The 27,723-nt window shown below is 46.5% G+C and overlaps 3 protein-coding genes across 4 annotated transcripts in view; 2 read left to right on the forward strand and 1 right to left on the reverse strand.

The window, feature by feature from the left end:
* The window catches only part of LOC310692010 (uncharacterized protein), a 155,165-nt gene that overhangs the window by 58,081 nt on the left and 69,361 nt on the right, over positions 1-27,723 (reverse strand). The gene's annotated exons all lie outside the window — the stretch shown is intronic.
* The window catches only part of LOC310692013 (uncharacterized protein), a 51,353-nt gene continuing 24,690 nt past the window's right edge, over positions 1,061-27,723 (forward strand). Inside the window, exons 1-6 of the mRNA XM_083472372.1 lie at positions 1,061-1,129; positions 6,114-6,583; positions 6,767-6,848; positions 7,092-7,183; positions 7,746-7,872; positions 12,807-12,994. Of these exons, the coding sequence (XP_083328498.1) occupies positions 6,164-6,583; positions 6,767-6,848; positions 7,092-7,183; positions 7,746-7,872; positions 12,807-12,994 (909 nt within the window). The 5' untranslated portion in view covers positions 1,061-1,129; positions 6,114-6,163. The remainder of the gene's footprint in view (positions 1,130-6,113; positions 6,584-6,766; positions 6,849-7,091; positions 7,184-7,745; positions 7,873-12,806; positions 12,995-27,723) is intronic.
* Positions 18,796-25,664, forward strand: LOC310692019 (zinc finger protein 213-like). 2 transcript variants are annotated; one of them, XM_083472380.1, is made up of 6 exons: positions 18,796-18,920; positions 20,223-20,730; positions 20,904-20,985; positions 21,212-21,294; positions 21,650-21,776; positions 24,165-25,664. In XM_083472380.1, the coding sequence occupies exons 2-6, from the start codon at positions 20,314-20,316 to the stop codon at positions 25,202-25,204; spliced, it is 1,749 nt and encodes a 582-aa protein (XP_083328506.1). In that variant the 5' UTR covers positions 18,796-18,920; positions 20,223-20,313; the 3' UTR covers positions 25,205-25,664. The 2 variants fall into 2 exon arrangements, with proteins under 2 accessions (XP_083328506.1, XP_083328507.1); XM_083472381.1 differs by having other exon boundaries at positions 20,223-20,715.

Raw genomic sequence — 27,723 nt, forward strand, 5'->3', positions numbered from 1 at the left:
TTTCAGGTTCGGCAGCCAGCCGTCTCTCGCAGCCTGCCAGACAACCTCCCATTAAATGCTGCATTCGGGTTGTTTGTCAGTGTGAAGGGCACAAACCAACCAGATCAGTTTCGGACCAAGCTTGACCTCTGCCCAATGCATGGCACACACACCCATAACAGCAGTGGAATCGCCTCCAGTGACCTAGAGGGGCTTGTCAATGTGTGTGTGTGTGATTGTAATACAAAATTGAATGTAAAATATGTCTAGCTCATACCTAATAATATAGATAACTGAATACTTGGCAGTCATTTTTATTTGCACTTACACATTCTTTAGGCAATTCTACACACATTTCCCCCACCCAAAAAAATGTCAAGTGTCCCTATTGAGATTAATTTTGTCAACTTGCCCCCAGTTCTCCAATCTGTAATGGTAATTCTGTGCCATTAGCTGCCCCTCCCAGTTTGGCGTCATCTGCAAACTGGATGAGCATCCCCTCAACTCCTCCATCCAAGATCGACAGATGGAGGAACAACAGGCCCCGGACAGAGCCCTGCAGCCCCCCCCCCTGTCACCAATCTATGGCGTAACCTCATGGGGGGCACAGTCGCCTCTCCTCACGAAGGATGTTTGGGGAGTTGGAAAAGGTTCAGAAAAGGGCTGCCAAAATGATCACGAGGGTGGCAGACTTGGCTATGAAGAAAGGTTCCAGCCTTTGGGGCTTTTAGTTTAGACTTTAGGGCAGTGGTTCCCAATTAGCTAATTACTGAGCCCCCCCCCCCGCTAATTTTCAAAAGCCAAGCCTGGCCTAGAGAAAGTGGAAGGAGAGTTGCATCTCCTGACAGTGGAACTCAAAGACATCCAAGGAGTCGGGATGTTGGAAGATTCAGGACAGATAAAATTAAACGCAAGGCAGAGTTCACCTGTGGAACTCCCCGGCACTGGAGGGAGAGGGAGAGAGGGGGAGCTGGCTTGCCAAGGGTTAAAAGGGATTGAGTGGGATTCCTAGAGAGGGGAGAAAATAAAGGCGTTGGGGGGAGAATTTCCCGAGCCCAAGCCCCTCCCTCTCCCGCCTGCCTAAAAAGGAGGAGGGGCCTTTGTCTCTCTCTTCTGCACGTGCTGCATCCAGGGCGCCTCCGGGGAGCCGGTGAGTCTCTGCATTGGGGAGAAGAGGGGGGTCCCCGGGATGCAGGGGGGAGCGGGGGGACCCCCAAGTCAAGGGGCAGGGGCTCCTGCCCCCGCTCTCTGCAAAGCCGTTTGGGGAGGGAAGAAAAGGGCCTGGAAATAAACCCCCCTCAAAATGAGGAATCAGTCCCATTTATCAGCAGAGGTTGTAGGGGGACGGAAATATTAGGACATAAAATGCACCGGAGAAATCAAAAGGAAAGCCTGAGTGTTGGAAGAGGGGAGGGGGCAGAGAAGAGCAAGCGCTTCTTGGTGCGGTGCAGAGTCCAGCCTGCGGAACTCCCTGCCACTTTAGGCCAGGCTGGGACCAGGGCAGGGAGGAGGAAGAGGAGAGGCTCTGCTTGGCTTCATCCTCGAGGGCTGAGCTCTTGTCTCCCCAGAGATGCTGCTGAATCCCAGTTGCTGGAAGGAAGCGCAGGGGGGGAGAGGGGGGGCTCTTGCGCCCCAGTCCTGCTGGGGGGCTTCCCATTCAGGCCCCTGTGGGAACGGGGGGGGGGGAGACTCCAGAGGGGCCCAATGGCCTCATCCTGCAGGGCTCCTCTCCTGCTCTGATGCTGAGCTCCTCAGTTGGAGCTCTCCTTTGAAGGGAAACCTGTTTTAATTACTCTGCCAACATTTTTAAAAATCAATTTAATAATAATAATAATAATAATAATAATAATAATAATAATAATTCCTGCTGTTGCAGGAACCCCCCCCCAATCATTCAGTTTGTACAAACGTCACACACACTACATAGCTACGCTTCTGTTATAAATTCATAGAAAATCAACCATACATCGGATTTGCACTGTTCCACTTTCGTTTTACTCCATGAAGGAAGGACTACAAAATGGGGAAGGTTTGATACAGGGCAGCCATAATCCCTTCACCATCCCAGCACATCCACAGGAGCCCTGCCCAGTTGCTATGCCAACCCTGATGGTCCTAGACAGAAGACCATCAGGATCACAAAGAACTTGCCTATGGGAGTGAATTCACCACAGGCTGAAACAAAGGACAATGATCAGATCTTCCCTCTGGGGGCAGGAAACTGCCAACTCCCCTTTGTCTCCTGGAAGTGACTCATGGGGAGGGGGAAAGGGGGAAGCAGCCAGGTGACAGGACACTCAGGTTACCACCACCACCCCTCCCTCAACCCCTCCTCTCTGTGATGTATGCATGATGTTTCTGGGGGTGGGCTTGACCTAGAGGAGGGGAATTTCAAAAGTCTTTATAAGGTCTTGCACACCATCTTTCTGGGTCTTTCCTCTCTCCTGCAAGTGAGGGGAGCACCCTGTTGCAACAGTTCAATAAAGGCCAAGCCTACAGGCTGCTGTTTTGCTCCAAGTTATCCTGGTTGGTCATAGAATCATAGAGTTGGAAGAGACCCCAAGGGCCATCGAGTCCAACCCCCTGCCAAGCAGGAAACACCATCAGAGCACTCCTGACATATGGTTGTCAAGCCTCTGCTTAAAGACCTCCAAAGTAGGAGACTCCACCACACTCCTTGGCAGCAAATTCCACTGTCAAACAGCTCTTACTGTCAGGAAGTTCTTCCTAATGTTTAGGTGGAATCTTCTTTCTTGTAGTTTGGATCCATTGCTCCGTGTCCGCTTCTCTGGAGCAGCAGAAAACAACCTTTCTCCCTCCTCTATGTGACATCCTTTTATATATTTGAACATGGCTATCATATCACCCCTTAACCTCCTCTTCTCCAGGCTAAACATGCCCAGCTCCCTTAGCCGTTCCTCATAAGGCATCGTTTCCAGGCCTTTGACCATTTTGGTTGCCCTCCTCTGGACACGTTCCAGTTTGTCAGTGTCCTTCTTGAACTGTGGTGCCCAGAACTGGACACAGTACTCCAGGTGAGGTCTGACCAGAGCAGAATACAGTGGCACTATTACTTCCCTTGATCTAGATGCTATACTCCTATTGATGAGGCCCAGAATTGCATTGGCTTTTTTAGCTGCCGCGTCACACTGTTGGCTCATGTCAAGTTTGTGGTCAACCAAGACTCCTAGATCCTTTTCACATGTACTGCTCTCAAGCCAGGTGTCACCCATCTTGTATTTGTGCCTCTCATTTTTTTTTTGCCCAAGTGCAATACTTTACATTTCTCCCTGTTAAAATTCATCTTGTTTGTTTTGGCCCAGTTCTCTAATCTGTCAAGGTCATTTTGAAGTGTGATCCTGTCCTCTGGGGTGTTAGCCACCCCTCCCAGTTTGGTGTCATCTGCAAATTTGATCAGGATGCCCTTGGTGTCTTTGTTTTTGTCCAAGGGAGCCCTCGGATTTTCCCATTAACAATATAAATGCATAGCCAACTGAGGTTCTGCCCCCCCCCCCGAATCAGACAAGGGAGATATCGGGACTCCAGGCTTCGCATCCTTGGCAGAAGGGAAATCTCTCTTAATTACTCCGCCAACATTTTTAAGAAACCGCACCAGAGTTTCTGAGCTCCTCTAGGCAGCTTCCAAATGCAAGAATTATCAGATTTAAGGCGTCTCTATTCATGTCTGTGAATGTGGGTTCCGGCTGACACAAGAGGGAATAGTTCCTGGCATTTCAAAAAATGAAATTCAATTAAATGAATAAAATAATAATAATAGTTCCTGCCTCCTTTGCCTCAACCTCCGGGCCGCCATTTCCCTGCCAGATTCTGGCCTCTCTTTGCACCATCTTGGCCCTCAGATCCCTCAATCCCCTCAGCTCCTCCTCCTGGGCTGCCATTATTATTATTATTATTATTATTATTATTATTATTATTAATTGCATTTATAGTCCTCCCCATAACTCTCTCTCTGGACGGCTCTGCTCCGCTTGACCAGCGTCTCTGAAGCGATTTCCCTTTTCTCCCCTTTCTAAGTCCTTTCAAGACCAAAGAGAAAGGCCTCTTCTTCTTCTTCTTCTTCTTCTTCTTCTTCTTCTTCTTCTTCTTCTTCTTCTTCTTCTTGCCTGCCTTTTCCCGCCTGGTCTCTGGGAATTCCCCCTTTTCCCCCTGAGGGAATCCATTTCTCCCTTCTCTGCCTTCATCTCCAGGCGGAGGGACATTTCTTTTGGGGCCTCTTTCTGCATCTTCCGCCTGAGTTTTGGCTCACAATATTTGACGTTTTCTCTTCTCTTTTTCCTGGTCCCCCTTTTTCCCGCCAACTGAATCTCTTTCCTTCCAAGCCTGAGCTTCTCTGTCAGGTTTGGCTTTCCTCCATTTTGTCTCCTGACTGAAATTCCCTCAGAGGTTTCTCCCTCCGTTTCTGCTTCCCTTCAGGAGTCCTGGGTCACGGCGGGGCCTTCTCCTCACAGAACTCTCTTTCCCTCACAAAAAAGAGACCACTTTCTGCAGTAATTCATTCTCCTCCTGAGTTAGACTTCCTGTCATGACTCTTCCACCAGTTGAGGCAAACCCTCCAACTCTCAATGGCTCCTAGAGATATAGATATATATTTAACCACCACAGGTTCTCTCTTGGGTTTTGTGTGAGGGAAAGCTTAGATGCTTGGAGACTCAGGGAGACGTTGAACGCATAAGAAAGGTTTGATTTACAAAACCAAGTTGGTAAAACAAAGAAGGGTCAGGAGTTGTGTCCTTTCAGGAAACAGTGAACTTCTTCATGACACGAAACCTAAAGAGCTTGCAGGCCTTAAAACAAAGAAGTACCGGTAAATGCACAGCTTCTCTTTTCAGGTTCCTCGAAGAGGAGGTGAAATGCTTCCCTCGGTTTCTCTTTCCTCCCTCTCATTCCTTTCCTCAGTTATGAGGGAAATCCTTTGGACGCAGCACAGCTTCCTTCTCTGCGGAAAACTGGGGCTCCCTTTCCGTCTCTTCCCCTCTCTCTTGGCAATCCCACTCCTCAGGGGTTCCCAAATAGCAAGGCGTATACGGCTCCGCGGGGGTTAAGCTGTGTAACACTATTATTATTATTATTATTATTATTATTATTATTATTATTATTAAATGATATTTATTAGAAGTTTACAAACATCAAAACATCAAAAGGCCACAAAGTTATAAATAGAAAATAAAAAAGAATAACAATAATAAAAAAGATACAAAAATACAAAGACAAAATACATAAAAAGTAAAAAGAAAGTTGAGGAAAAAAAGAATCAATATTTTCATGTTTTATATTTCAGTTACTTGTTTCCTGACCTCCTCACACACCCCTTTTTGTATTCCAGTTCAAATAGTTAATTTAACACTTATTATTATTATTATTATTAATATTATTAATTTATAACCCATGCTTTCCCTTAAGTTCCCTGGGGAAGAGGACACCATTAAAACACAATTTTAAAAACCATTTAAAACAAGTTACAATGACAGAAAGAAACTGAGTTGTTCTTTTCCTGGCTTTTTAGCACTTTCCTACCCACAGGAACTTTGGCCCTCAGGGGCTTGGCCAGAAGAAGAAAAAGGGACGTTGCAAAGGGGTAGAAAACGAGACAGAAGCAGAAAGGAAATGTGCCCTGAAGTGGGGTTGGGACGGAGAGCAACTCTTGAGGAGCCCAGGATGAGGACCCTCAATAGAGACGAGTGTCTCTATATTATTTATACCCCACCCATCTGGCTGCGCATCCCCAGCCACTCTGGGCGGCTTCCAGCAAAATATTACAATACAATAATTCATCAAATATTCCACACTTGGAACAAATGATTCACTTCTCCATCACTGTTCTGCTTCTATCCCTGGGCTGAAAACACTGAGAGGCAGGAGCCACCAGGCTGATTCATCTCACAGAAACCGCTTCATTTGCCTCCACTTTTGGCCTGGTCACTTTCCCCCTAGGAGGGCGAGAGGGTTTCTTCTTCTTCATTCTTCCTTTTTTTCTTAGAGAAAGTTCGGAGTCTGGCATGTGGTGCAGTCCAGCCCTGGTTCCTAGCAAGACTCATCCACACTTGCTCAGGGGACCTCCTTCTTCTGCTGACCGTGTGCCAATTTCATAACAGAACAATATATTTCCTTTGCAGTATTTGCCAGCACCTCTAAATCAGACAGGCAGAACTTGGTCAAAGAAAAGATGGATTCCTTCCTAAAGATGGATGAGGAAGACTCAGATGGCCCTGGAGCAGGAAGAGGCCATGCTATGGAAACTGGGAGCAGTGGGGGATTCTGGGAAAGCTCCAGGCAGAAGATCCTGGGAGAGGAGGACACCCTTCGCTCAGAGGCGCAGAGCCAGCAGTTCAGGTGGTTCTTCTCCCAGGAGGCTGAAGGACCCCGTGAGGTTTGCAGCCAACTCTACCGCTTTGACCATCAATGGCTGAAGCCAGAAAGGCACACGAAAGCTGAGATGCTGGACCTGGTGATCTTGGAGCAGTTCCTGGCTGTCCTTCCAGCGGAGATGGAGAGCTGGGTGAGGGAATGCGGAGCAGAGACCAGTTCCCAGGCGGTGGCCCTGGCCGAAGGTTTCCTCCTGAGTCAGGCGGAGGAGAGGAAGCAGGTGAGAGAGACTTTCCTCGGGATGCTCCCAAGGGGATCCAAACAGGAGGGAGAAGATTCCTAAATCCCATCCTTTTTGGAAAGTATCAAAGGCGCTATATTGGACATCCCTAAAGATTTTGCCCCTGCCATTCCTTTTCTAATAGTTCTCATTATTTGTTTGGAATCCTTGTTTCTCTTTCAGGAAAATGATCTGTTTGCGGAAGTGAGTCCTGATTCCTCTGAGGGAGAGAGGACTCCGTTGGACACCAGAGAGAGTTCACTAGGTAAGGAGGAAGGAGTTTCTTCTCAGTTGGGTCACATTCTGTGGGTTTTGAAGTGATTCCATGGGTTCTTTTCATCATTTTGGGGGAAGACACTTAGGTCCAGGAGTCGAGAGGAGGGGAGGTGTAATTTTGCACAACTAAACTATGAAATGGGTACAAACACTGAAATGCACTCATCAGGTGAGGCTTTTTCTCCAAGAGAAGCATGCTCTCATGGTTCCCACTTACCTTTGTCTCTCACAGGTGACGGAATTATACTGGCAGAACTGGCAAGACCTCCTCTTCCATCTTTTCTGGGTGATGGAGGGGAAGCAGCGACTGTGGAACCAGATCAGGTAGGGGGAAGGAGCCTTTGGGGGAAAGGGGCTGAGGGGGGGGGCAACTGGGTGTCTCTGGGGGCTAAACAAATCTGTCCTCTTCTTTGCTCCAGTTGTAGCTGCCCTTAAGAAAGAGAACGCTTATCTGCTGAGTATAATGAACCACCAGCTCACCTTAACTCGCCTTCTGAATGTCACTAGTATTTATCAGTAGCTGCTATTTTATTTGTCAATTTATTGTGAAATGCTAAAATTTGATTCTATGGAATCAAGAAACAATAAAAAACTGCAGCCAGGATTCACCTAATGAGCCCCATCCACTGCAGAAAGGGGCTTTCTCCTCACTGTGGCCCCCATGCACCCCTTGAAGTTGGCGTCAGGAGGGGCCCCCCCAATCACAGTGAAATACACAATAAAACAATTCCATTAAGACATTAAAAGGAGCATCTCTACTTAAAATCTGCAGCAAAATATTCCCATGAAATCAACAGAGCAATTAACAGGCAGGAAACAACAGAGCAATGTGTAGTAGATAATCTTTATGCAGTCTAAGAGGAGGAACTTTCCCTTTTGCTTTCAGGGTCCAGTGTGCTTTGAAGATGTCTCTATTTGTTTCAAAGAGGAGGAGTGGGCGTTGCTGGATCCTGCCCAGAGAGCTCTGCATAAGGAAGTCATGGAGGAGAATCGTGGGACCATAGATTCTCTTGGTATAGCTCATATTATTCCAACATCTGTTTCAAAATTCCATGCATATATCTCTGTGTGATGAAGCTCCCAGATTTTGATGGAGCTGAACAGCGCCACCTACAGCATCTGGGATTCTCGCACCCACACAATTTACCTTGAATGGAAGCTATTGTCTGTTTTGCCTGTGCATATTCTTCCACCACCTAAGCCTTTTAAAACAAGGATCAGGCTGGTCTGAGCTGCCCAGGCCTTTTAAAATTGTAGGCTTCCTGAATATTTAGGAAAGTGGAAGTAGCTTCTGTCAGGTTTTGTGTTTTTCTTTTTACTTCTGTCAGTTCTTGGTTTTGCAAAAATTCTTCTGACGCTGGAGATGGAGCAGATTCCATGATTGAGCCAAAGAGAATTCATTGCAGAAAGTAACAGGCTTTTTGAATTTCAGTTTCCCATAAGTACCGTATTTTTCCCACCATAACACTCAGTTTTCCCCCCCTAAAAGGTAAAGGGAAATGTGTGTGCGCGTTATGGAGCGAATGCAGGCGGGAAGAGCTGCTCTTGCTGGCTTTTTGGCGAGGTGGGAGAAGGGAGGCGGGAGGCAGCCTCTTTTCCTCCGGCTCAGAAGCCGGCAAGAGCTGCGCGCAGCGTGTAAAAGCCAAGGTGGGAGAAGGGAGGCAGCCTCTCTTCCTCCGTGTCTGCCTGCTCTATGGCTTTTTGGCAAGGTGACTTTATAGTCTGATGGGCTGACTGTAATGTAAGCGGCTCTTACTCTGCTTTCTTTACAATGAGCCGGAAGGAGGGACAAAGAGGGCATCCCCTTCCGTCCCTCCCCCAGCACCTCACCGGTAAATTCAAACAAAGCGGCTTACAAGGCTCGTGTCCCTGAGTCTCCTCCTCCTCTTTTTGCTCCGGTTCGAGGCAAGGCAGCTGCACAAATGTGACCTCCCCCTCTCTCTTCCTTCCCTCCTTCCCTCTTCCAACTTCAAAAAATATTGGGGGGCGGCCAGGTAAGCCCCACCTCACATACCACAATGGGGGGTGGGGGATGACTCCCTCAAATATTTAATGGGGGGGTGAAGGGACCTAGGCCTATAGGAGTTGGCTGCTTTGCCTGGGACAAATGTGAGCTCCCCCCCTTCCTTCATCACTGTATTGGAGATACCATACATTACTGACAGTTCCTTCATCATTTTCTTGCAGAAAACTGTATTTTCTTGCAGAAAACCTCCCCCGTCCTGATAAGGATGCTAAAGCAGAGAAGAGTAGCATATAAGATTCCTTTTAAACTAAAGGTAGTAAAATATGCTAAGGAGCATGGAAACAGAGCAGCAGAGAGACATTTTGGACCACCTCCAACTGAAAAAATGATAAGAGGTTGGAGGAAACAGGAGGATCAGCTGCAAAAAGCAGATAAAAGCAAGCACACTTTTCGTGGACATGCTGCAAAGTGGCCACAGATGGACATTGCCATGAAAGAATGGATCACACATCACCGGAATAAGGGCTTTACAGTCTCTACAAAAATGATAATATATGAAGCCAAACGCATTGCTTTAGAGAAAGGCATTCACGATTTTACTGGCTCACCATCATGGTGCTACAGATTTATGAAGCGATGTGGCCTTGCTATGCGCACCAAAACTAGAATTGCATAAAAAATGCCAGAAGAATATGAATCTAAGATTCTGTCTTTTCATAAATTTGTAATTGATGCTAGGAAGAGAAATGGATTTAAAATTGGCCAGATTGCGAATATGGATGAAGTCCCGCTAACCTTTGATGTGCCATCTAATAGGACTGTTGATCTGAAAGGTGCCAAAACTATTGCTGTGAAAACCTCCGGACATGAGAAAACCCATTACACGGTTGTGTTGTCTTGCTGTGCAGACGGCACCAAATTGCCACCCATGTTAATTTTCAAAAGGGAAACATTTCCAAAAGAAGTGATTCCATGAGGAATTGTTGTACATGTTCATGAGAAAGGATGGATGGACGAAAATGGAATGAGAGTATGGGTTGAAAAAGTGTGGTCCAAACGTCCTGGAGGGCTTTTGAAAAAACCTGCCTTATTAGTACTGGACCAGTTTAGAGCACATATTAGCGAAACTACAAAAAAGTGCTTTAAAGAAGCGAAGACTCATCTAGCTGTAATTCCTGGAGGTCTTACCAGCCAGTTGCAACCTCAACGTTTCCATCAACAAGCCATTTAAGGTCTTTATGCGAGAAGAGTGGAACAAATGGATGGCTGCTGGTAATCATGATCTGAAACCTACTGGACGAATGAAGAGGCCCACTATCACTCAGGTTTGTGAATGGGTGAAAACATCATGGCACTTGGTGAAGGAGGAAATTGTTGTCCAGTCATTCAAAAAATGTGGCATTAGCAATGCTTTGGATGGAAGTGAAGGTGGTATTTTATATGAAGATAGTGAAGAAAGTGATGTCAGTGATTGTGAGCAACTGAGCTCTACAAATTCTGACTCTAGCAGTGATGAGTTCTTGGGGGTTCACAGAAGACTAGAAGAGTACTCAAACCTTAAAGTCTCTCTTCATTTGTTAATGACAGTGATGATGGTTCTTAATGCCACTGTTGACTGCTGTTCACTTTACATGGTTGTAATATGATTCTGATATACCGGTTGTTTATTAAATAGTTTAGTACAACATTTGATTCAGAATATTTTTTTTTCTTGTTTTCCTCCTCTAAAAACTATGTGTGTGTTATGGTCAGGTACGTGTTATAAAGCGAAAAATACGGTGTGTCAGTCAACAAAGGCAGTGAATTCTGTAGTAAGAAATCTAACTTCAGTTCTTCCTTTCTCACAGGTGTTCATTAGCGTTATTCAATAATTGGCAACTCCATTTTTTCCTCTTTGCATAATAATTTTTATTCAGTTTAGAAAACTTTAACAAATTAACTTCAAATTCAATATATGCTTCTTTTACCAAAAAACAACAACAGTGAGGTGACATCTTCCCTCATTTCTGTGGTGCTTTCATTCCCATTTTTTCCTGCTGCTGATATATATCAAACTATATCTAATACATATTTCATCCATTACATTTATTATCATTTCCAATCCGCTGCTCATAATTCCAATCCTGCCCATCATTTCATTTGACTAAAATTCTTTCTCAGATATTCCAAAAAGGGTTTCTACTCTTCAGTAAAAAGTTTGGTCTCTCACTCTTGCTCTCAACTTTGCCAATTTTGCATACTCCAGTGTTTTTACAAGCCATTCCTCTTTGTTACTTCTTTCCAGCTCTGTGCATATAAAGTGTTGCTGCGTACAAAAATAGTTTAATCATATTCTTCAGGACATTTGTCCCCAATATCCCTAAAAGAAAAGCTTCAGGTTTTTGAAAATTGCCAATTCTTACATCTTCTTCATTTCATGATACATCATTACAGTGGTACCTCGGGTTAAGAACTTAATTCGTTCCAGAGGTCCGTTCTTAACCTGAAACTGTTCTTAACCTGAAGCACCACTTTCGCTAATGGGGCCTCCCACTGCCGCTGCTCGATTTCTGTTCTCATCCCGAAGCCAAGTTCTTAACCCAAGGTACTATTTCTGGGTTAGCAGAGTCTGTAACCTGAAGCATCTGTAACCTGAGGTTCCACTATATAATCCTTTGTCCATCTATTGGAAGTGGGTTTGAAGAATTCTATCCTTGATTTTTCTTGAGCAGAACTGAACCAAACAAACTCCTGGTAGTTTCTTTGTGCTTGCAAAGGCTGACTTTATATAGAAAACTTAGATTATCTCCTCCGCTTCCATCTCAAGGAATTCCACCAACTGCTTCACCAGTTTCTCTTGGATTTAATCACCTAGTTCCAGGATCCCATGGAATATCAAAAAGGACTCCTTTTGTCGCATTTCCAAAACTTCCACTTGATCTGACAGCAGCTCTCCTTGTTGCTTTATTTCTGTCACTTCCCCTACATTGTCTCTGCTTGCTTCTTGGTTTCACGATTCCCATAAGAAAGCTTATTAACAGTCTCTCCCACTGAATCAGTTCTTTTAGTTAAATCCTGGATGTTACAAGAAAGTTGGGATATTGCATTGGAATTTGCCTCCAGTGCCAACTTGATTGCTATCCATGTTTCATTTAAATCCATTGCTGCCTTGTCAATTCTGCTGTTACAGATGTTGCCCTCTGTGAGGCTGGCTGGTTCAGGGTTTTTTCTTTGGTTCTGGTCGTCATAGTACTGTAATTCACTTCTATAATCCATGCTTAAACAACAGTCCTTCTGGGGCAAGTTTTGTTCTGCAGATCTCTCTCATTCAGACATGACATTTCAGCCTGCTCCATCCCACCGTGCACCTCCACTCTGCTGGCAATATTCCAAGCGCTCTCTCTCTTAGCTCTCTCTTTATATGGCAAAGTCAAATTGTACCCAGTCCCCTTTTGGATTCTAGTGCTCTTTATTCCATTAGGCACGAGGATTGGGTAGTATTCTCCCAAGGAATTTGTAGCTTTGTATCAACATTCTCCCTTCCCTCTCCTCTCCCTTCTCCTTTGTGGCAGCAATGTTTGTTTGTTTTTACTTTCACTCTTTTCTTCACACACCAGCAGCCAGAATTTTCCCCTGCAGCTGCTGCCCACCCTTTATGGTAAAGTGTCTTTAAATTTAAGTCAAGTCCAATTTATAAGGAAGTCAGCCACTTACATGATTGCCTCTGAGCCTTCTCAGTAATTGAGTCAGAAATATTTTTGCCAGTGCCTTGCCTCTCAACCAGCCTGGAACAGGGTCCTCCAACTTCCTCCAAGCAGGGAGCGGCAGAGAAACGGGCTTGTCACCCTGCTACACTCAGGGTCTTAAGGAATGTTTGCCTTCGCTACCCCAATTTCTGCATCTGAGACTTCCCCAAGCTCAGAGAAGCTGCTCTTGTGATCATGGCTGACCTGGAAGTACAATTCTTCCTGAGGCTCTAATCCATTTCTCTGTTCATTGCAGGTGGTGATGAATTAGAAATTCAGAACAAGGGAGACCAAGACAAAGTTCACACAGTGGAGAAACCCTATACATATCTGGAGTCTGGCAAGAGCTTCAGTCAGAGTTCCTATTCCACTTCCCATCAAAGAACTCATACAGGGGAGAGACCACATCAGTGCTTGGAGTGTGGAAAGAGCTTTAGTAAGCAGGTGAGTCTCACCACCCATCTACAAATTCATACAGGGAAGAAATCATATCAGTGCTTGGACTGTGCAAGGAACTTCAGAACAAAGCAAAATTTCACTTCCCATCAAAGAACTCATAGTGGGGAGAAACCACATCAGTGCTTGGAGTGTGGAAAGAGCTTCAATAGAAAGGACCATCTCACTTCCCATCTAAGAATTTATATGGGCCAGAAACCATATCAATGCTTGGAATGTGGAAAGAGCTTCAGCTGGAAAAAGAGTCTTACTTCCCATCAAAGAATTCATACAGGTGAGGAACCATATCAGTGCTTAGACTGTGGAAGAAACTTCAAAACAAAGCAACATCTCACTTACCATCAAAGAACTCATAGTGGGGAGAAGCCATATCAGTGTGTGGAATGTGGAAAGAGCTTCAGTCAGCACTCCAGTCTCAGTTCTCATGAAAGAATTCATACAGGGGAGAAACCATATCAGTGCCTGGAATGCGGAAAGAGCTTCATTTGGAAAGATAGTCTCACTTCTCATGAAAGAATTCATGCAGGGGAGAAGCCATATCAATGCATAGAATGTGGAAAGAGCTTCAGTCACAGATCTCATCTCACTTCCCATCAAAGAATTCATACAGGGGAGAAACCACATCAGTGCTTGGAGTGTGGAAAGAGCTTCAGTCACAGATCTCATCTCACTATCCATCAAAGAATTCATACAGGGGAGAAACCACACCAGTGCTTAGTGTGTGGAAAGAGCTTCAGTCAGAAGGTGAGTCTCACCACCCATCTAAATATTCATACAGGGGAGAAGCCATATCAGTGCTCAGACTGTGGAAGGAACTTCAGAACAAAGCAAGAGCTCGCTTACCATCAAATAACTCATAGTGGGGAGAAGCCATATCAGTGCGCGGAATGTGGAAAGAGCTTCATTCGGAAGTACCGTCTCACTTCCCATCAAAGAATTCATGCAGGGGAGAAACCATATCAGTGCTTGGAATGTGCAAGGAACTTCACCTCAAAGGCAGGTTTCACTTCCCATCAAAGAATTCATACAGGGGAGAAACCATATCAGTGCTTGGACTGTGCAAGGAACTTCACCTCAAAAGCAAGTCTCTCTTACCATCGAATAACTCACAGTGAGGACAAACCACATCAGTGCTCAGACTGTGGAAGGAACTTCAGAACAAAGCAACATCTCACTTACCATCAAAGAACTCATAGTGGGGAGAAGCCATATCAGTGCGTGGAATGTGGAAAGAGCTTCCCTCGGCGGGATACTCTCACTTCTCATGAAAGAATTCATACAGGGGAGAAGCCACATCAGTGCTTGGAATGTGGAAAAAGCTTCATACAAAAGACCAGTCTCACTTCCCATCGAAGAATTCATACAGGGGAGAAACCACATCAGTGCTTGGAATGTGGAAAGAGCTTCAGGCAGAGAGTCAGTCTTATTGCCCATCAAAGAATTCATACAGGGGAGAAAGCACATTAGTGCTTGGAATGTGGAAAGAGCTTCACCTGTAAGGAAAGTCTCATTTCCCATCAAAGATCACACAGCAGGGAAAATAGCAGAATAATAGCGTTGTAGTGTTGGAAGGGGCTGTGTTAGTCATCTAGTACAGGAATCTCAGCTAAAGCATCCACGACATATAACCATCTAATCTCTTATTAAGAACCTCCAAGGAAGGAGATGACACCTCTCATAGGAATCTGTTCCACTGCTGAGCAGCTTATACCACCAGAAGCTTCCTCCTGATATTGAGTCGGAATCTCATTTTTGGTAACTTGAATGCATTGGTTCAGGTCTTACCCTCCAGAACAGGAGAAAACAAGCTTGCTGCATCTTGCCTGGGACAGTCCTCTAGATATTTGAAGACTGCTATTCTGTTTTCTCCCAGTCTCCTCTTTTCCAGGCTAAACATATCCATTCCCTCAACTGTTCCACTTAAGGCTTTGTTTCCAGGCCCTTGGTCATGCTTCCAGCTTGTCAGTATCCTACTCAAATTGTGACACCCAAAACAAGACACAGCACTCCAGACGTGGTCTGACCAAGGAAGAAGATAACAGTACTGTGGCTTCCCTTTATCTGGACACTCGACTTCTGTTGATGCGCCCTTGGATAGCATTTGCTTTCTTTGCTGCTACGTCACACTTTTGACTCCTGGACCGTTTTCACATGTACTACTGGGAAGCCAGATGTCCCCCATCTTATATATTTGCTGATGATACCTGCCTGTATGCAGAACCTGACATTTGTCCTTACTGGAATTCCTTTATGGCGTTTAAAGGCCACCTTTTTCTCCAGAGAGCTCCCAGTGGTGTCACCTGGCTCTTGCCCTCCTGATTTAACACGGACAATAATCCTGTGAGGTTGGTTAGGCTGTGCTGCAGTGCCTGGTCCCCAGGGTCACCCAGCTAAGTAGGGATTTGAATCCAGGCCTCCCAGATCTGAGCCTTTAACCACTATGCCACACTTGTTCTCTAGTGAGACTCTCAGAAACTGCATGTGCATGTGTGTTTCCTTAAAGCTCAGTTGTGATGTTCTGGTGTTTGAATTCAAAGTTGTATACACCTATAGCAAAATAATTAACGTAACAGAAGTAAGTACAGTATACTAGAAGATTTATGGTAAAGTTGGCTAGGGAGGGGGAGTTTGGAATGCTGGGGGTGAGAAGTGATTGGCTGGGAGTTTGAAAGGGGTTTGAATGACGACAACAGAACAATCATGACTTTGGCTAATTAAACATTCTGTGTCCTTTTAAATGTGCTTGTGGGAAGCGGGGATTTTGTTTTGTTTTTATTCTTGTTTTTATTTTGTTCTTGTTTTTATTCTGTATTTTCTGTTTTTGTTCTGTAGTTTTGTGCTGTGAACGGCCCGATATCTTCAGATGAAGGGTCATATACAAATTTATTAAATAAATACTAAAAAGTAGTCATAAGCAATAAAACATAAAAAAGACCAACCATGCTGAACCATTTCCACATAGATCCCAAGGAGCTAAAAAACAGAGATGCAAAAAACCCAACAGCTACGAACCCCTATGGCACATTCACCCCTGGGTGGGCCACACACATCCCCGGAGATTAAATCTAGCACCCTGGTACTTCTCTTTTCAGTGCGTGGCGGGAAAAGAGGTTTACTCAGTAATGCAACTTACACACTTGGTTGTCCCCAAGCGCAGAGTTCTGGGTCTGCTTCGTCCTTCTGGCTTTTGTGTGCCACATCTGCAGTCTGGCTTTCTGAGAGATTAGAATCATAGAATCCTAGAGTTGGAAGAGACCACAAGGGCCATCGAGTCCAACCCCCTGCCAAGCAGGAAACACCATCAGAGCACCCCTGACATATGGATGTCAAGCCTCTGCTTAAAGACCTCCAAAGGAGGAGACTCCACCACACTCCTTGGCAGCAAATTCCACTGCCGAACAGCTCTTACTGTCAGGAAGTTCTTCCTAATGTTTAGGTGGAATCTTCTTTCTTGTAGTTTGGATCCATTGCTCCGTGTCCGCTTCTCTAGAGCAGCAGAAAACAACCTTTCTCCCTCCTCTATGTGACATCCTTTTATATATTTGAACATGGCTATCATATCACCCCTTAACCTCCTATTCTCCAGGCTAAACATGCCCAGCTCCCTTAGCCGTTCCTCATAAGGCATCGTTTCCAGGCCTTTGACCATTTTGGTTGCCCTCCTCTGGACACGTTCCAGTTTGTCAGTGTCCTTCTTGAACTGTGGTGCCCAGAACTGGACACAGTACTCCAGGTGAGGTCTGACTAGAGCAGAATACAGTGGCGCTATTACTTCCCTTGATCTAGATGCTATACTCCTATTGATGCTATACTCCTATTAGTCCCATAGGCCGTCTTCATCAAATCACTTCTGCACACACCTGGCCATCTTTGGTCACTGGCCAGGTTGCAATTCAATCTTCAGTTCAGACAATTAGTACATAGTCTAAGAGGTGCCAGTGGTTTGATAGAGGGTGCCTCCAAGATGTTTTGAATTTATTTTGTCGAAAGAGTGTGTTGGTAATAACAAGGTAGTGTGCTGCACATATCGTCAAAAGTAAGATTCCGTTCTGGTTGCTGTTGCCAATTCCTCCTTTCCCAATATTCCCAGGCCCCAGATCAAAATCTCACCCAACTCTTGCATTAAAATCACCCAGGAGGATAATTTGATCCTCCTCAGGCGTCTGTGATAGGATGGTATCCAGCTGAGAATAAAAATGTTCTTTAATGTCTTCATCAGCACCCAGTGTTGGTGCATAAGTGCTTAGAATAGTAGCCTGTTGGTTTCTGGTGAGTTTTATTCAAAGTGTGAGACATACACATGACACTCTCCACATGGTTATCTCTTCATTGACTGTTTGGCTTTCAGTTTTGGGTCCCTGAACATGTACTGTATCTCTTTATGGCTTCTCCATTTGCAATTGGAATATGGCCATCCCCACTGACAGCTTAAGATTGTCCAGGCTGCCAAGTAAATCTTCATCCTAACACATATATGAAGAACATCCATAATCGAGCAACCATTGGTTTGAGTTCTTTCTTTTTCTTTCGCATCTGTTTACAGCTAGACGCTTCTGTTGCAAAAGAAGATTGCTTTCTTGATCTCTGCTTCTCTGATTTTGATTTGGTTGCTAAAATGAAGGGGATTTTGTTGGTTTGGAGCTTCACAAAATCGGGATATGTGTCCCTCTTTGTTATACCTGAAGCAAATGACTCTTTGGGATGGAGCCATGGCTCTCTTCTGAGACTGTGACATGTATTTTGAATCACTGGAATTTCCATTCCTGGCTGGAGTGATTGCTCTTTTCTCCACAAACTTTTCTCAGATGGCCAATGACATCAGCGAGCCTGAACTTTGGTTTGCCATCTATGAGAGTGGCAAATGTCATTCTTAACAAAATCCATCAGTGTGGACCATTTGACTGTCTGAAATACTATTCAGAATAATAGACACTGCTGTTCCCATCTCCTTATTAAAGCTGCACCTCCTCTGGCTTTTTCTTCCCGGATAGAATTCCTGGTGTTATGTCTTGAAGTTCTCAGCCTGGCCACCAGGGGTATCATAATGTGTACATAGTTTTCACTCAGGTCCACCTCAGTTAATTTAGGCAGGAAACCCTGGGTTGTTGTTAGCTGGTTGACAGCTGGCTGCCTATAAAACTGTTTTCAGTTTAGTCCAGTTCCGGCTTACTTATAAAGAACTACAGTGGTACCTCGGGTTACATACGCTTCAGGTTACAGACTCCGCTAACCCAGAAATAGTACCTTGGGTTAAGAACTTTGCTTCAGGATGAGAACAGAAACCGCACGGCAGTGGCAGCGGGAGGCCCCATTAGCTAAAGTGGTGCTTCAGGTTAAGAACAGTTCCAGGTTAAGTACAGACCTCCGGAACGAATTAAGTACTTAACCCGAGGTACCACTGTACTTGGAGAAATCCCTGTGTCGTCTGCTATATCCACCCACTCTTCCATTCCTCCCTCTCTCAGCCTGGATTCCATTCCTCTCTACAGAATTGAACTACTCTGGGTGAGGCAATGGGCTTCTGGCTACCCATAGGAATAAGGTATTCCTAAACCATAAAAGCTTCTCGAAGCCACGACGTGAGTCCGAGGCAGCGGAAGACAGGAGGGCCTGGCCTGCTCTGCTCCAGGGAGGCACCAAGAGGCGGACACGCCTCAACAACAACAGTCCCTAAAAGAAAGTCTTCCCCGTCCCAAGGGTTAAAAGCAAGTGACCTGCCTTCCTAGAGCGGACGGAAATCCTGCGGGAGGGGCGGGTCCTCCAGAGCAAGGAGGGAGAACTGGGGTGCTCGGCATTCCAAGGGTTAAGAGGAACTGAGCCGGGTTCCTAGAGGGGACAGGAAGCAGTGGGCGAGGGGGCGGGACCTCCGGAGCCAAAGAGGGGCCTCTGGTCGCCTGTGCAGCTTCTGCCTGGGGTGAGTCTCCTCTGTCTCCCCCCCAGAGGGCGCAGTGGGGAGAAGGGGGTCCCCAAGTCGGGAGCAGGGGACCAGGGCATGTCCTCGGCATCCCTGGCTTGGGGGAGGGAAGGCAAAGAAGCCCCTTCAGACCCCGGAATCCAGGCGCCGCAGTGGGAAAGAAAGATTTGTACGCCAAATAGATGCAAATAATAATAATAAGAGGGAAGCGTGAGCCATGCAATCAATTGAGACTGTTGGAAGAGGGGAGGGGGCAGAGAAGAGCAAGCGCTTCTTGGTGCGGTGCAGAGTCCAGCCTGCGGAACTCCCCGCCCCAGGAGGCGAGGCTGGGACCAGGGCAGGGAGGAGGAGGAGAGGCTCCTGGGGGCTTCATCCTCGAGGGCTGAGCTCTTGTCTCCCCAGAGATGCTGCTGGATCCCAGTTGCTGGAAGGAAGCGCAGGGGGGGAGAGGGGGGGGAATCTTGGGCCCCAGTCCGGCTGGGGGGCTTCCCCAGGAGGAACCGCCACCAGGCTGCCCTCTCTTTGGCCACCCAAAGCTCTTGAGTGCGGGGAAACCACCAAGAGGGCCCCTTTGCCCCCCCAAGCCCCCAAGGGGGGGGTGTAGCGAAGGAGGCCTTTCTTCAGATATTTGGATCCTGTGAGGACCTTGAACTGAGCCCAGAAGTGAATGAAATTAATAAAGAGAAGGAGCCCAGCCCAGAATCCGAGGACTGCATTTTGCAGCTGTTTCTGAGTTGTCTTCAAGGGCAGCTGCACATGGGGGGGGGGGCATTGCAATGATCCCATTGGATCCAGAGCATGGAATACCATGGCCTCCTCCTCTCGTCCCAAAGAGACTGGGGCTGGCAAACTAGCCAGGGGCAATGCTAGTTACTGAGAACCTCTAGCAGATGTGGTAGGGGGGCTTATGCTATGCCACATTATTGTTACTTTAATTATTATAATAATTAATTACCCATCCTTATGATTTTAGGGCAGATTTCAACATTACAACAGTATAACAAAAACAGTTTAAAACCACTTACAATCAGAGAAATAAGGTGAATCCTACTGTACTTTCTTTTTGGCCCTGCCCACATGAACTTTGGGCTCACCCACTTGACCCTCAAGGTGTTGCCAGATAAATCACGTTCCTTGTAGGGGGACTAGATTATTTCTTCTTCTTCCTTCTTCCTTTTTTTCTTAAAGAAAGCTCAGAGTCAGGGTCTTGGTTCCTTCCAAGACTCATCTACGCTTACTCAGGGAACCACCTTCTCCTTCCCGTCTATCAGTTTTATAACAGAACAATGTCTTTCTTTGTAGAATTTGCCAGCACCTCACTTTCGGACGGACAGAACTTGGCAGAGGACCAAGGGGTTCCTTCTGATCTTTTGGAGATTTCCTGAGAGCGAAGATGGATGAGCAAGACTCAGCTGGCCCTGGAGCCAGGAGAGGTCATGGCATTGACAATGGGAGCAGTGGGGGATTCTGGGAAAGCTCTGTGCAGAGGATCCTGGGTGAGGAACACACCCTTCGCTCAGAGGCACAGAGCCGGCAGTTCAGCTGGTTCTGCTATCTGCAAGTCAAAGGACCCCGTGAGGTTTGCAGCCGACTCCACCACTTCTGCCACCAGTGGCTGAAGCCAGAAAGGCACACGAAAGCTGAGATGCTGGACCTGGTGATCTTGGAGCAGTTCCTGGCTGTCCTTCCAGCGGAGATGGAGAGCTGGGTGAGGGAATGCGGAGCAGAGACCAGTTCCCAGGCAGTGGCCCTGGCCGAAGGTTTCCTCCTGAGTCAGGCGGAGGAGAGGAAGCAGGCAGAGAAGAAGCAGGTGAGAGAGACTTTCCTCCGGATGCTCCCAAGGGGTTTTTAGGAGGGAGAAGATCCCTAAATCCCATCAATTTTTTTGGAGTGACATTGGATACCCCTCCAGTTTTTGTCCCAGCCATTCCTTTTCTAACCCATCTCCACATTCTCTATTACAAATTCTTGTTGCTCTTTCAGGAAAGGGATCTGTCTTCAGAAACGGGTCCTGATTCCTCTGAGGCAGAGAGGACTTCGTTGGACACCAGAAAGGGGCCACTGGGTAAGTAGGAAGGAGTTTTTCCTCCGTGTGGTCACATTCTGGCGATTCTCAAAATAATCTGTGGGTTCTTTCAGTGTTTTGGATATGACACTTGGGGCCAAGAGGCCAAAGGAGAGGAGATATATTTGAACATAAGTAAAGTATGAAATGGGGACAAAGGCCAGAAAGTACCCCTGAGAGAAGCATCCTGCACTCCTGTCTCCCCACTTCCCTTTGTCTCTCGCAGGTGAAAGAAGGATGCCGGCAAGACCTCCTCCTCCATCTCTTCCTCCTGGTGGAGGGGAAGCAGCGGCTGAGGAACCGGATCAGGTGCGGGGAAGGAGCCGGGGGGGGGGGGAGGATGGGGGGGGCAGCCAGGGCATTTCTGGGAGCAAATGAATCTCTCTTTTGCTCTTTTTTCTTCTGTCAAATCTGGAAAACTAGCGTGCTTGCACAGACAGAATGATTTGAAGAAATAAATATACAGTTCCATCTATTTTCACTAAGATTCATACCCATCATTAAAAATAGTATGAAAAGTATGGAAAATCCCCCAAACATTGAATTATGCACCCACAGTCAAAATGTGCAGCAAACAAATCTGATTAATGCAATGCAGGCAGAAAGAGGAATGTGCAGTAAATAATCTTTATGTTGTGTAAGAGAAGGACCTTTTTTCTTTTAGGGTCCAGTTTGTTTTGAAGATGTCGCTGTTTGTTTCACGGCTGAGGAGTGGGCGTTGCTGGATCCTGCCCAGAGAGCTCTGCATAAGGAAGTCATGGAGGAGACTTGGAGGATCATGAACTCTCCCGGTAAGGTTCCCTGTTTGGTTATAATAGTTGTTTTGAAATTCAGTCAATATTTTTAGATCACAAACCTCCCAGATTTTGACGGATCTCAACTTTGCCGCCTAGAGTGTCAGGAGATGTGTGTTAATCTGAATTCATGATATGGTTTATCTCTGTATGAGATTGACAGAACTCTAATACGACACGAAAGCCCCCATGGTGTCTGCATCCTGAAAGGCATTCAGGAATATCCTGAGTTCACACACATCAGGCATTATCAATACATGCAAATATAGGGTTGCTCATTGCAGGATTCTCAGCTCCCCAGTGGGATCCACCCACCCCATGGCAAGGGGGTGCAAAGGCAGGTTGGAGACAGAGATGTCTAGGTTGGACTCGATGGCCCTTGTGGTCTCTTCCAACTGTATGATTCTATGATTCTAGGTTCAGATCATTGCTCACGATCGCAAGTCTTTCACCTTGTTGTTAAACGGAAACAGGATGACCAAAGATGGGCAAGGTGAGAAAGAGGCAGGAAGATCTTGATGGAATTATAGAAATTGTAGGAATCACTGCCCCCTCTTCCTATTGTCAGGGGCTGGACTGAGGAGGAATGGTGGGGGCTGCCCCCCTGCTCCTGAACCTTCCCGTGGGCAAGAGGGCAGTATAGATTTAGCACCGTGGTTTGCAGACGGTCATAGTTCAGAGGCTGCAGAGGGAAGGAGCGGGGAAATATTGGAAGAGGAACAGCAGGAAGAAGAAACACTAGGGAGGGACAGCTGACAGACTCTGTGTCTTTGGAAAGCATTCTTGACCCCCTTGTCCCGGGACCAGGCGAGCATTGAGGGCAGGAGAACAAGCATTGGTTTGCAAGCATTGAGTATTGTATCGGTAATGTCTTTATCTCTTGTAGTATGTCTTTATTTCCCACTTTTGTAAAGAAATCTTTCTCTTTCTTTATTAGCTTGTTAGATGTATCCAGTTTCTTCCCTTCCCTTACTTTCCTCTGATACACACTTTGCTGAATAAAATAGCCTCTTAAACCTATAAAAAGTGGAGGGTGGCGGGTTGGCTCTGTATTGCCAGCATAGTCCAGTCAAACACTAGAGCTTCCCCGCTTTCCCCTTCCTTTCAAATCACACACAATCTCTGTTGCTGTTTGTTAATCTTAATGTTGCTCCAACTTATTCCATCCTCACTTGTATATATTTCTTAAACCTGCATTCTGAGAGGGTTGCCATATCATAAAAGTAAAGCGAAAAACTCAAAATAAACAACCATGGGATTCTCTCCCCCAACCATCTCTCGCACACAATGATATCTTATCTCAGTTCAAACCTTAAATCCATGCAGCTGAATATACCGCAGAGTGTAGTTGCATCTCCTCCAGTCCATGCCTTTACTTTAATTGCCAATTAACATCCAATTCGTAGGATGACCTCTGCTTCCAGAAACGGGGTGTTGGGGGGGGGTTTGCAGCAGACAAAGTGCTCCTGCCCCCAGTGCCTGCCTTCCATGGGGAAGCGAATGCCAGGCCACAGGTCCCGCTCCTCCCCTGCCCTGAGAGGAATCCAGAGAATGCTTTAACCCCCACCATCCTCTTTATCTGCATTTCCCTGTGATGTCGAAGGAGTCATCCATTCCTGGCGCAGACCCGAAACAGAAGCCCAATGCAGTTAAAGATGTTTACTGGGGTGGATGTACCGTCTCCCATCTTGAATCTGTCACCTTCTTGACATTAGACATCACTTATCTGGGATGTGGCAGAATGGGAGGTAACATTGGGAGATTTCCCAGTATTGAGGGGGCTCTCCCATGGAAGGTGGAGCAACCTTGTTTTCTGCTGCTGCTCTGGAGGACCCAAGCCCAGTGGCTTCATGTTACAAGAAACGAGATTCTCAGTCCTTGGAAGATGCAGGACTCTCCTTCATTGGAGGACTTCAAGCAGAGCTTGGATAACTCTTCTGCCTCTGCAGAAGGAATCAATGGAGTTTTGCAAGCAGAGGTTGGGTGTGTAAGCTGAGATTCCTGCATTTCAGAGGATAGGACTAGATCACCCCGGGAGTTCGCTTGCAACTCTCTCCTTCTCAGAAAGGGTTTCCTGCTTCCAGAGCCTTTTTCACACGAAGCTGTTCCTCCTGCTTCTGTATCTAAGGGAAGAAGCAGCTCAGCATGTCAGCCAAAAGGTTTTCCCAAAGAAAGCCCCTCTGGGGTGCCTGACACACGCAGCTGGTCTGGGGCTCCTGCTCTGGAGAAAGAAAACTCAGAGAGGGAGGGAAGGGTGCGCTGCTTACGCTCATCATCTAAATCCTTTCAGTTCTTCCTTGATCACAAGCGCTAAAGAGCATTGTTCAATAATTGGGTGTCCTCATATCATCCTGACGCTCTAATTCATCTCTCTCTTCATTTCAGGTGTTGAGGAATTAGAAATGAAGAGCAAGGGAAACCATGAGAAAATTCACACAGTGCAGAAGCCATGTCAGTCTTTGGAATGTGGAGATAACCTCACTAACAGCTCTGATTCAATGTCTCATCAAAATCCCATTTGGAATAAACCGTATCAGTGCTCAGACTGTGGAAGGAACTTCAGAACAAAGCAACATCTCACTGACCATCAAAGAACTCATAGTGGGGAGAAACCCTATCAGTGCTTGGAATGTGGAAAGAGCTTCAATAATAGCCGCTCCCTAGGGTCCCATCAAGGTATTCATACAGGTGAGAAACCCTATCAGTGCTTGGAATGTGGAAAGAGCTTCAATAATAGCCGCTCCCTTGGGTCCCATCAAAGAATTCATATAGGGGAGAAACCCTATCAGTGCTTGGAATGTGGAAAGAGATTCAGTGAAAGCATCAAACTCAGTGCCCATCAAATAACTCATAAAGGGGAGAAACCATTTCAGTGCTTGGAATGTGGAAAGAGCTTTAGTCGACGCGACTCTTTCACTTTCCATCAAAGAACTCATACAGGGGAGAAACCCTATCAGTGCTTGGAATGTGGGAAGAGCTTCATTCACAGAGTCAGTCTCACTTCCCATCAAAGAATCCATACAGGGGAGAAACCCTATCAGTGCTTGGAATGTGGAAAGAGCTTCAGTATGAAGACCTATCTCACTTCCCATCAAAGAATTCATATAGGGGAGAAGCCATATCAATGCTTGGAATGTGGAAAGAGCTTCAGTATGAAGGCCTATCTCACTTCCCATCAAAGAGTTCATACAGGGGAGAAACCATATCAGTGTGTGAAATGTGGAAAGAGCTTCAATCACCGCTCCACTCTCAGTTCTCATGAAAGAACTCATACAGGGGAGAAACCCTATCAGTGCTTAGAATGTGGAAAGAGCTTCAGCAGGAAAGACCATCTCACTTCCCACGAAATAATTCATGCAGCGAAGAAACTGTATCAGTCCTTAGAATGCACATTGGGCCTTCCTGCAAGAAGAGCGCTTCTGTGACATCAGAGAATTCACAGTGGGGAGAAACCATTTCAATGCCAAGAGTGCGGAAAGAGCTTCACCTTGAAGCAAACACTCACTTCCCATCAGAGAATTCATGTGACGGAGAAACCCTAATAGTGCTTGAAATGTGGAAAAAGCTTCACCTGGAATGAAAGTTTCACTTCCCATCAAATAACTTATAAGATTGTAGTGTTTGAAGGGACGCTGAGGGTCATCTAGTCCAACCCCCTGGCAATGTTGTGATGTAGTGCCTGCTCCTCAAGGTCAGCCAGTGATATTCATGGCTGAGAGGGATTTTAGTAGTAGTAGTAGTAGTAGTATTAGTAGTAGTAATTGTTGTAGTTGCTATATTTATACCCCACCCATCTGGCTGGGTTTCCTGAGCCACTATGGGCGGCTTCCAACAAATATATATATAAATAATAATAATAAATCAAACATTAAAAACCTCCCTAAACAGGGCTGCCTTCAGTTTTCTTCTAAAAGTTGTGTAGTTCTTCATCTCCTTGACATCTAATGGGAGGGGCGTTCCACAGGGCGGGCACCACTACCGAGAAGGCCCTCTGCCTGGTTCCCTGTAACTATGCTTCTCGCAGTGAGGGAACTTCTAGAAAGCCCTCGGAGCCGGACCTCAGTGTCCAGACTGAATGATGGGGGTGGAGACGCTCCTTCAGGTCTACTGGGCCGAGGCCATTTAGGGCTTTCAAGGTCAGCACCAACACTTTGAATTGTGCTCGGAAATGTACCAGGAGCCAATGTAGGTCATTCAGGTCTGGTGTTATGTGGTCTCGGCAGTTGCTCCCAGTCACCCGTCTAGCTGCTGCATTCTGGATTAGTTGTAATTTCTGGGTCACCTTCAAAGGTAGCGCCACATAGAGCGCATTTCAGTAGTCCAAGCGGGAGATAACCAGAGCATGCACCACTCTGGCCAGACAGTCTGCGGGCAGGGAGGGTCTCAGCCTGTGTACTAGCTGGAGCTGCCCTGGACACAGACTTGACCTGCACCTCCATGGACAAAATGACTCCCAGGCTGCGCACCTGGTCCTTCAGGGGCACAGTTGCCCCATTCAGGACCAGGGAATCCTCCACACCATCCTGCCCTGTCTCCCAAAAACAGTACTTCTGTCTTGTCAGGGTTCAACCTCAATCCGTTAGCCGTCACCTGTCCTCCAACTGCCTCCACTCACACAGGACCTTCACCGCCTTCACTGGTTCTGATTTAAAAGAGAGGTAGAGCTGGGTATCATCCGCATACTGATGAACACCCAGCCCAACCCCTGGATGATGTCTCCCAGTGGCTTCATGTAGATATTACAAAGCATGCGGGGAGGACAGAGCCCTGGGGTAGCCCACAAGTGAGAGCCCAGGAGTCTGAACACTTATCCCCCACCACCACTTTCCTGACACGGCCCAGGAGGAAGGAGCGGAACTCCTGCTGGGATTTATGATGCTCTGGGGTTGACCCCTAAGTCTCCCTGACCTTTCCGGGCATCCTCCCAGTAAGCACAACTTTGGAATGGCGCGTCCCCTCATTCCAGTGTGCCCTTCAGCGACAAAAACCAGCTTGATTTATGCACACCAATCTTCTGTCATTGCACAGCAAGAAGAATGAACCATCTGTAGATCTAAACTACGTATTAATTTACACTGTATTACACTGGACTTCTGTGGACGCTGCCTAGAGTAGCATTCGCTTCTTCTCAGCTGCATCACACTGTGAACTCAGGTGGAGCTTGGGGTCCACCAAGACCCCTCGATCTTTTTCACATGCACTGCTATGTCCCCCCTTCTATATTTGTGCATCTGGTTCTTCCTGCCTAAGTGCAGCACCTGACCTTTGTCCCTATGGAAATTCATTTTGTCAACTTGCCCCCAGTTCTCCAATCTGTAATGGTAATTCTGTGCCATTAGCTGCCCCTCCCAGTTTGGCGTCATCTGCAAACTGGATGAGCATCCCCTCAATTCCTCCATCCAAGTCGTTTATCGACAGATTGAGCAACAACAGGCCCCGGACAGAGCCCTGCAGCCCCCCTGATCCCAAATCCATGGCGTAACCTCATGGGGGGCACAGTCGCCTCTCCTCATGATGTTTGGGGAGTTGGAAAAGGTTCAGAAAAGGGCTGCCAAAATGATCAAGGCAGACTTGGCTATGAAGAAAGGTTGCAGCCTTTGGGGCTCTTTAGTTTAGACTTTAGAGCAGGGGTTCCCAATTAGCTAATTACTGAGCCCCCGCTAATTTTCAAAAGCCAAGCCTGGCCTAGAGAAAGTGGAAGGAGAGTTGCATCTCCTGACAGTGGAACTCAAAGACATCCAAGGAGTCGGGATGCTGGAAGATTCAGGACAGGTAAAATTACACGCAAGGCAGAGTTCACCTGTGGAACTCCCCGGCACAGGAGGGAGAGGGGGAGAGGGGGAGCTGGCTTGCCAAGGGCTAACAGGGACTAAGCGGGATTCCTAGAGAGGGGAGAAAATAAAGGTGTTGGGGGGGGTTGGGGGGAGAATTTCCCGAGCCCAAG

Source organism: Podarcis liolepis (assembly GCF_965112155.1).
Source record: "Podarcis liolepis genome assembly, chromosome: 13".
NCBI classification, from domain to species: Eukaryota; Metazoa; Chordata; class Lepidosauria; order Squamata; family Lacertidae; genus Podarcis; species Podarcis liolepis.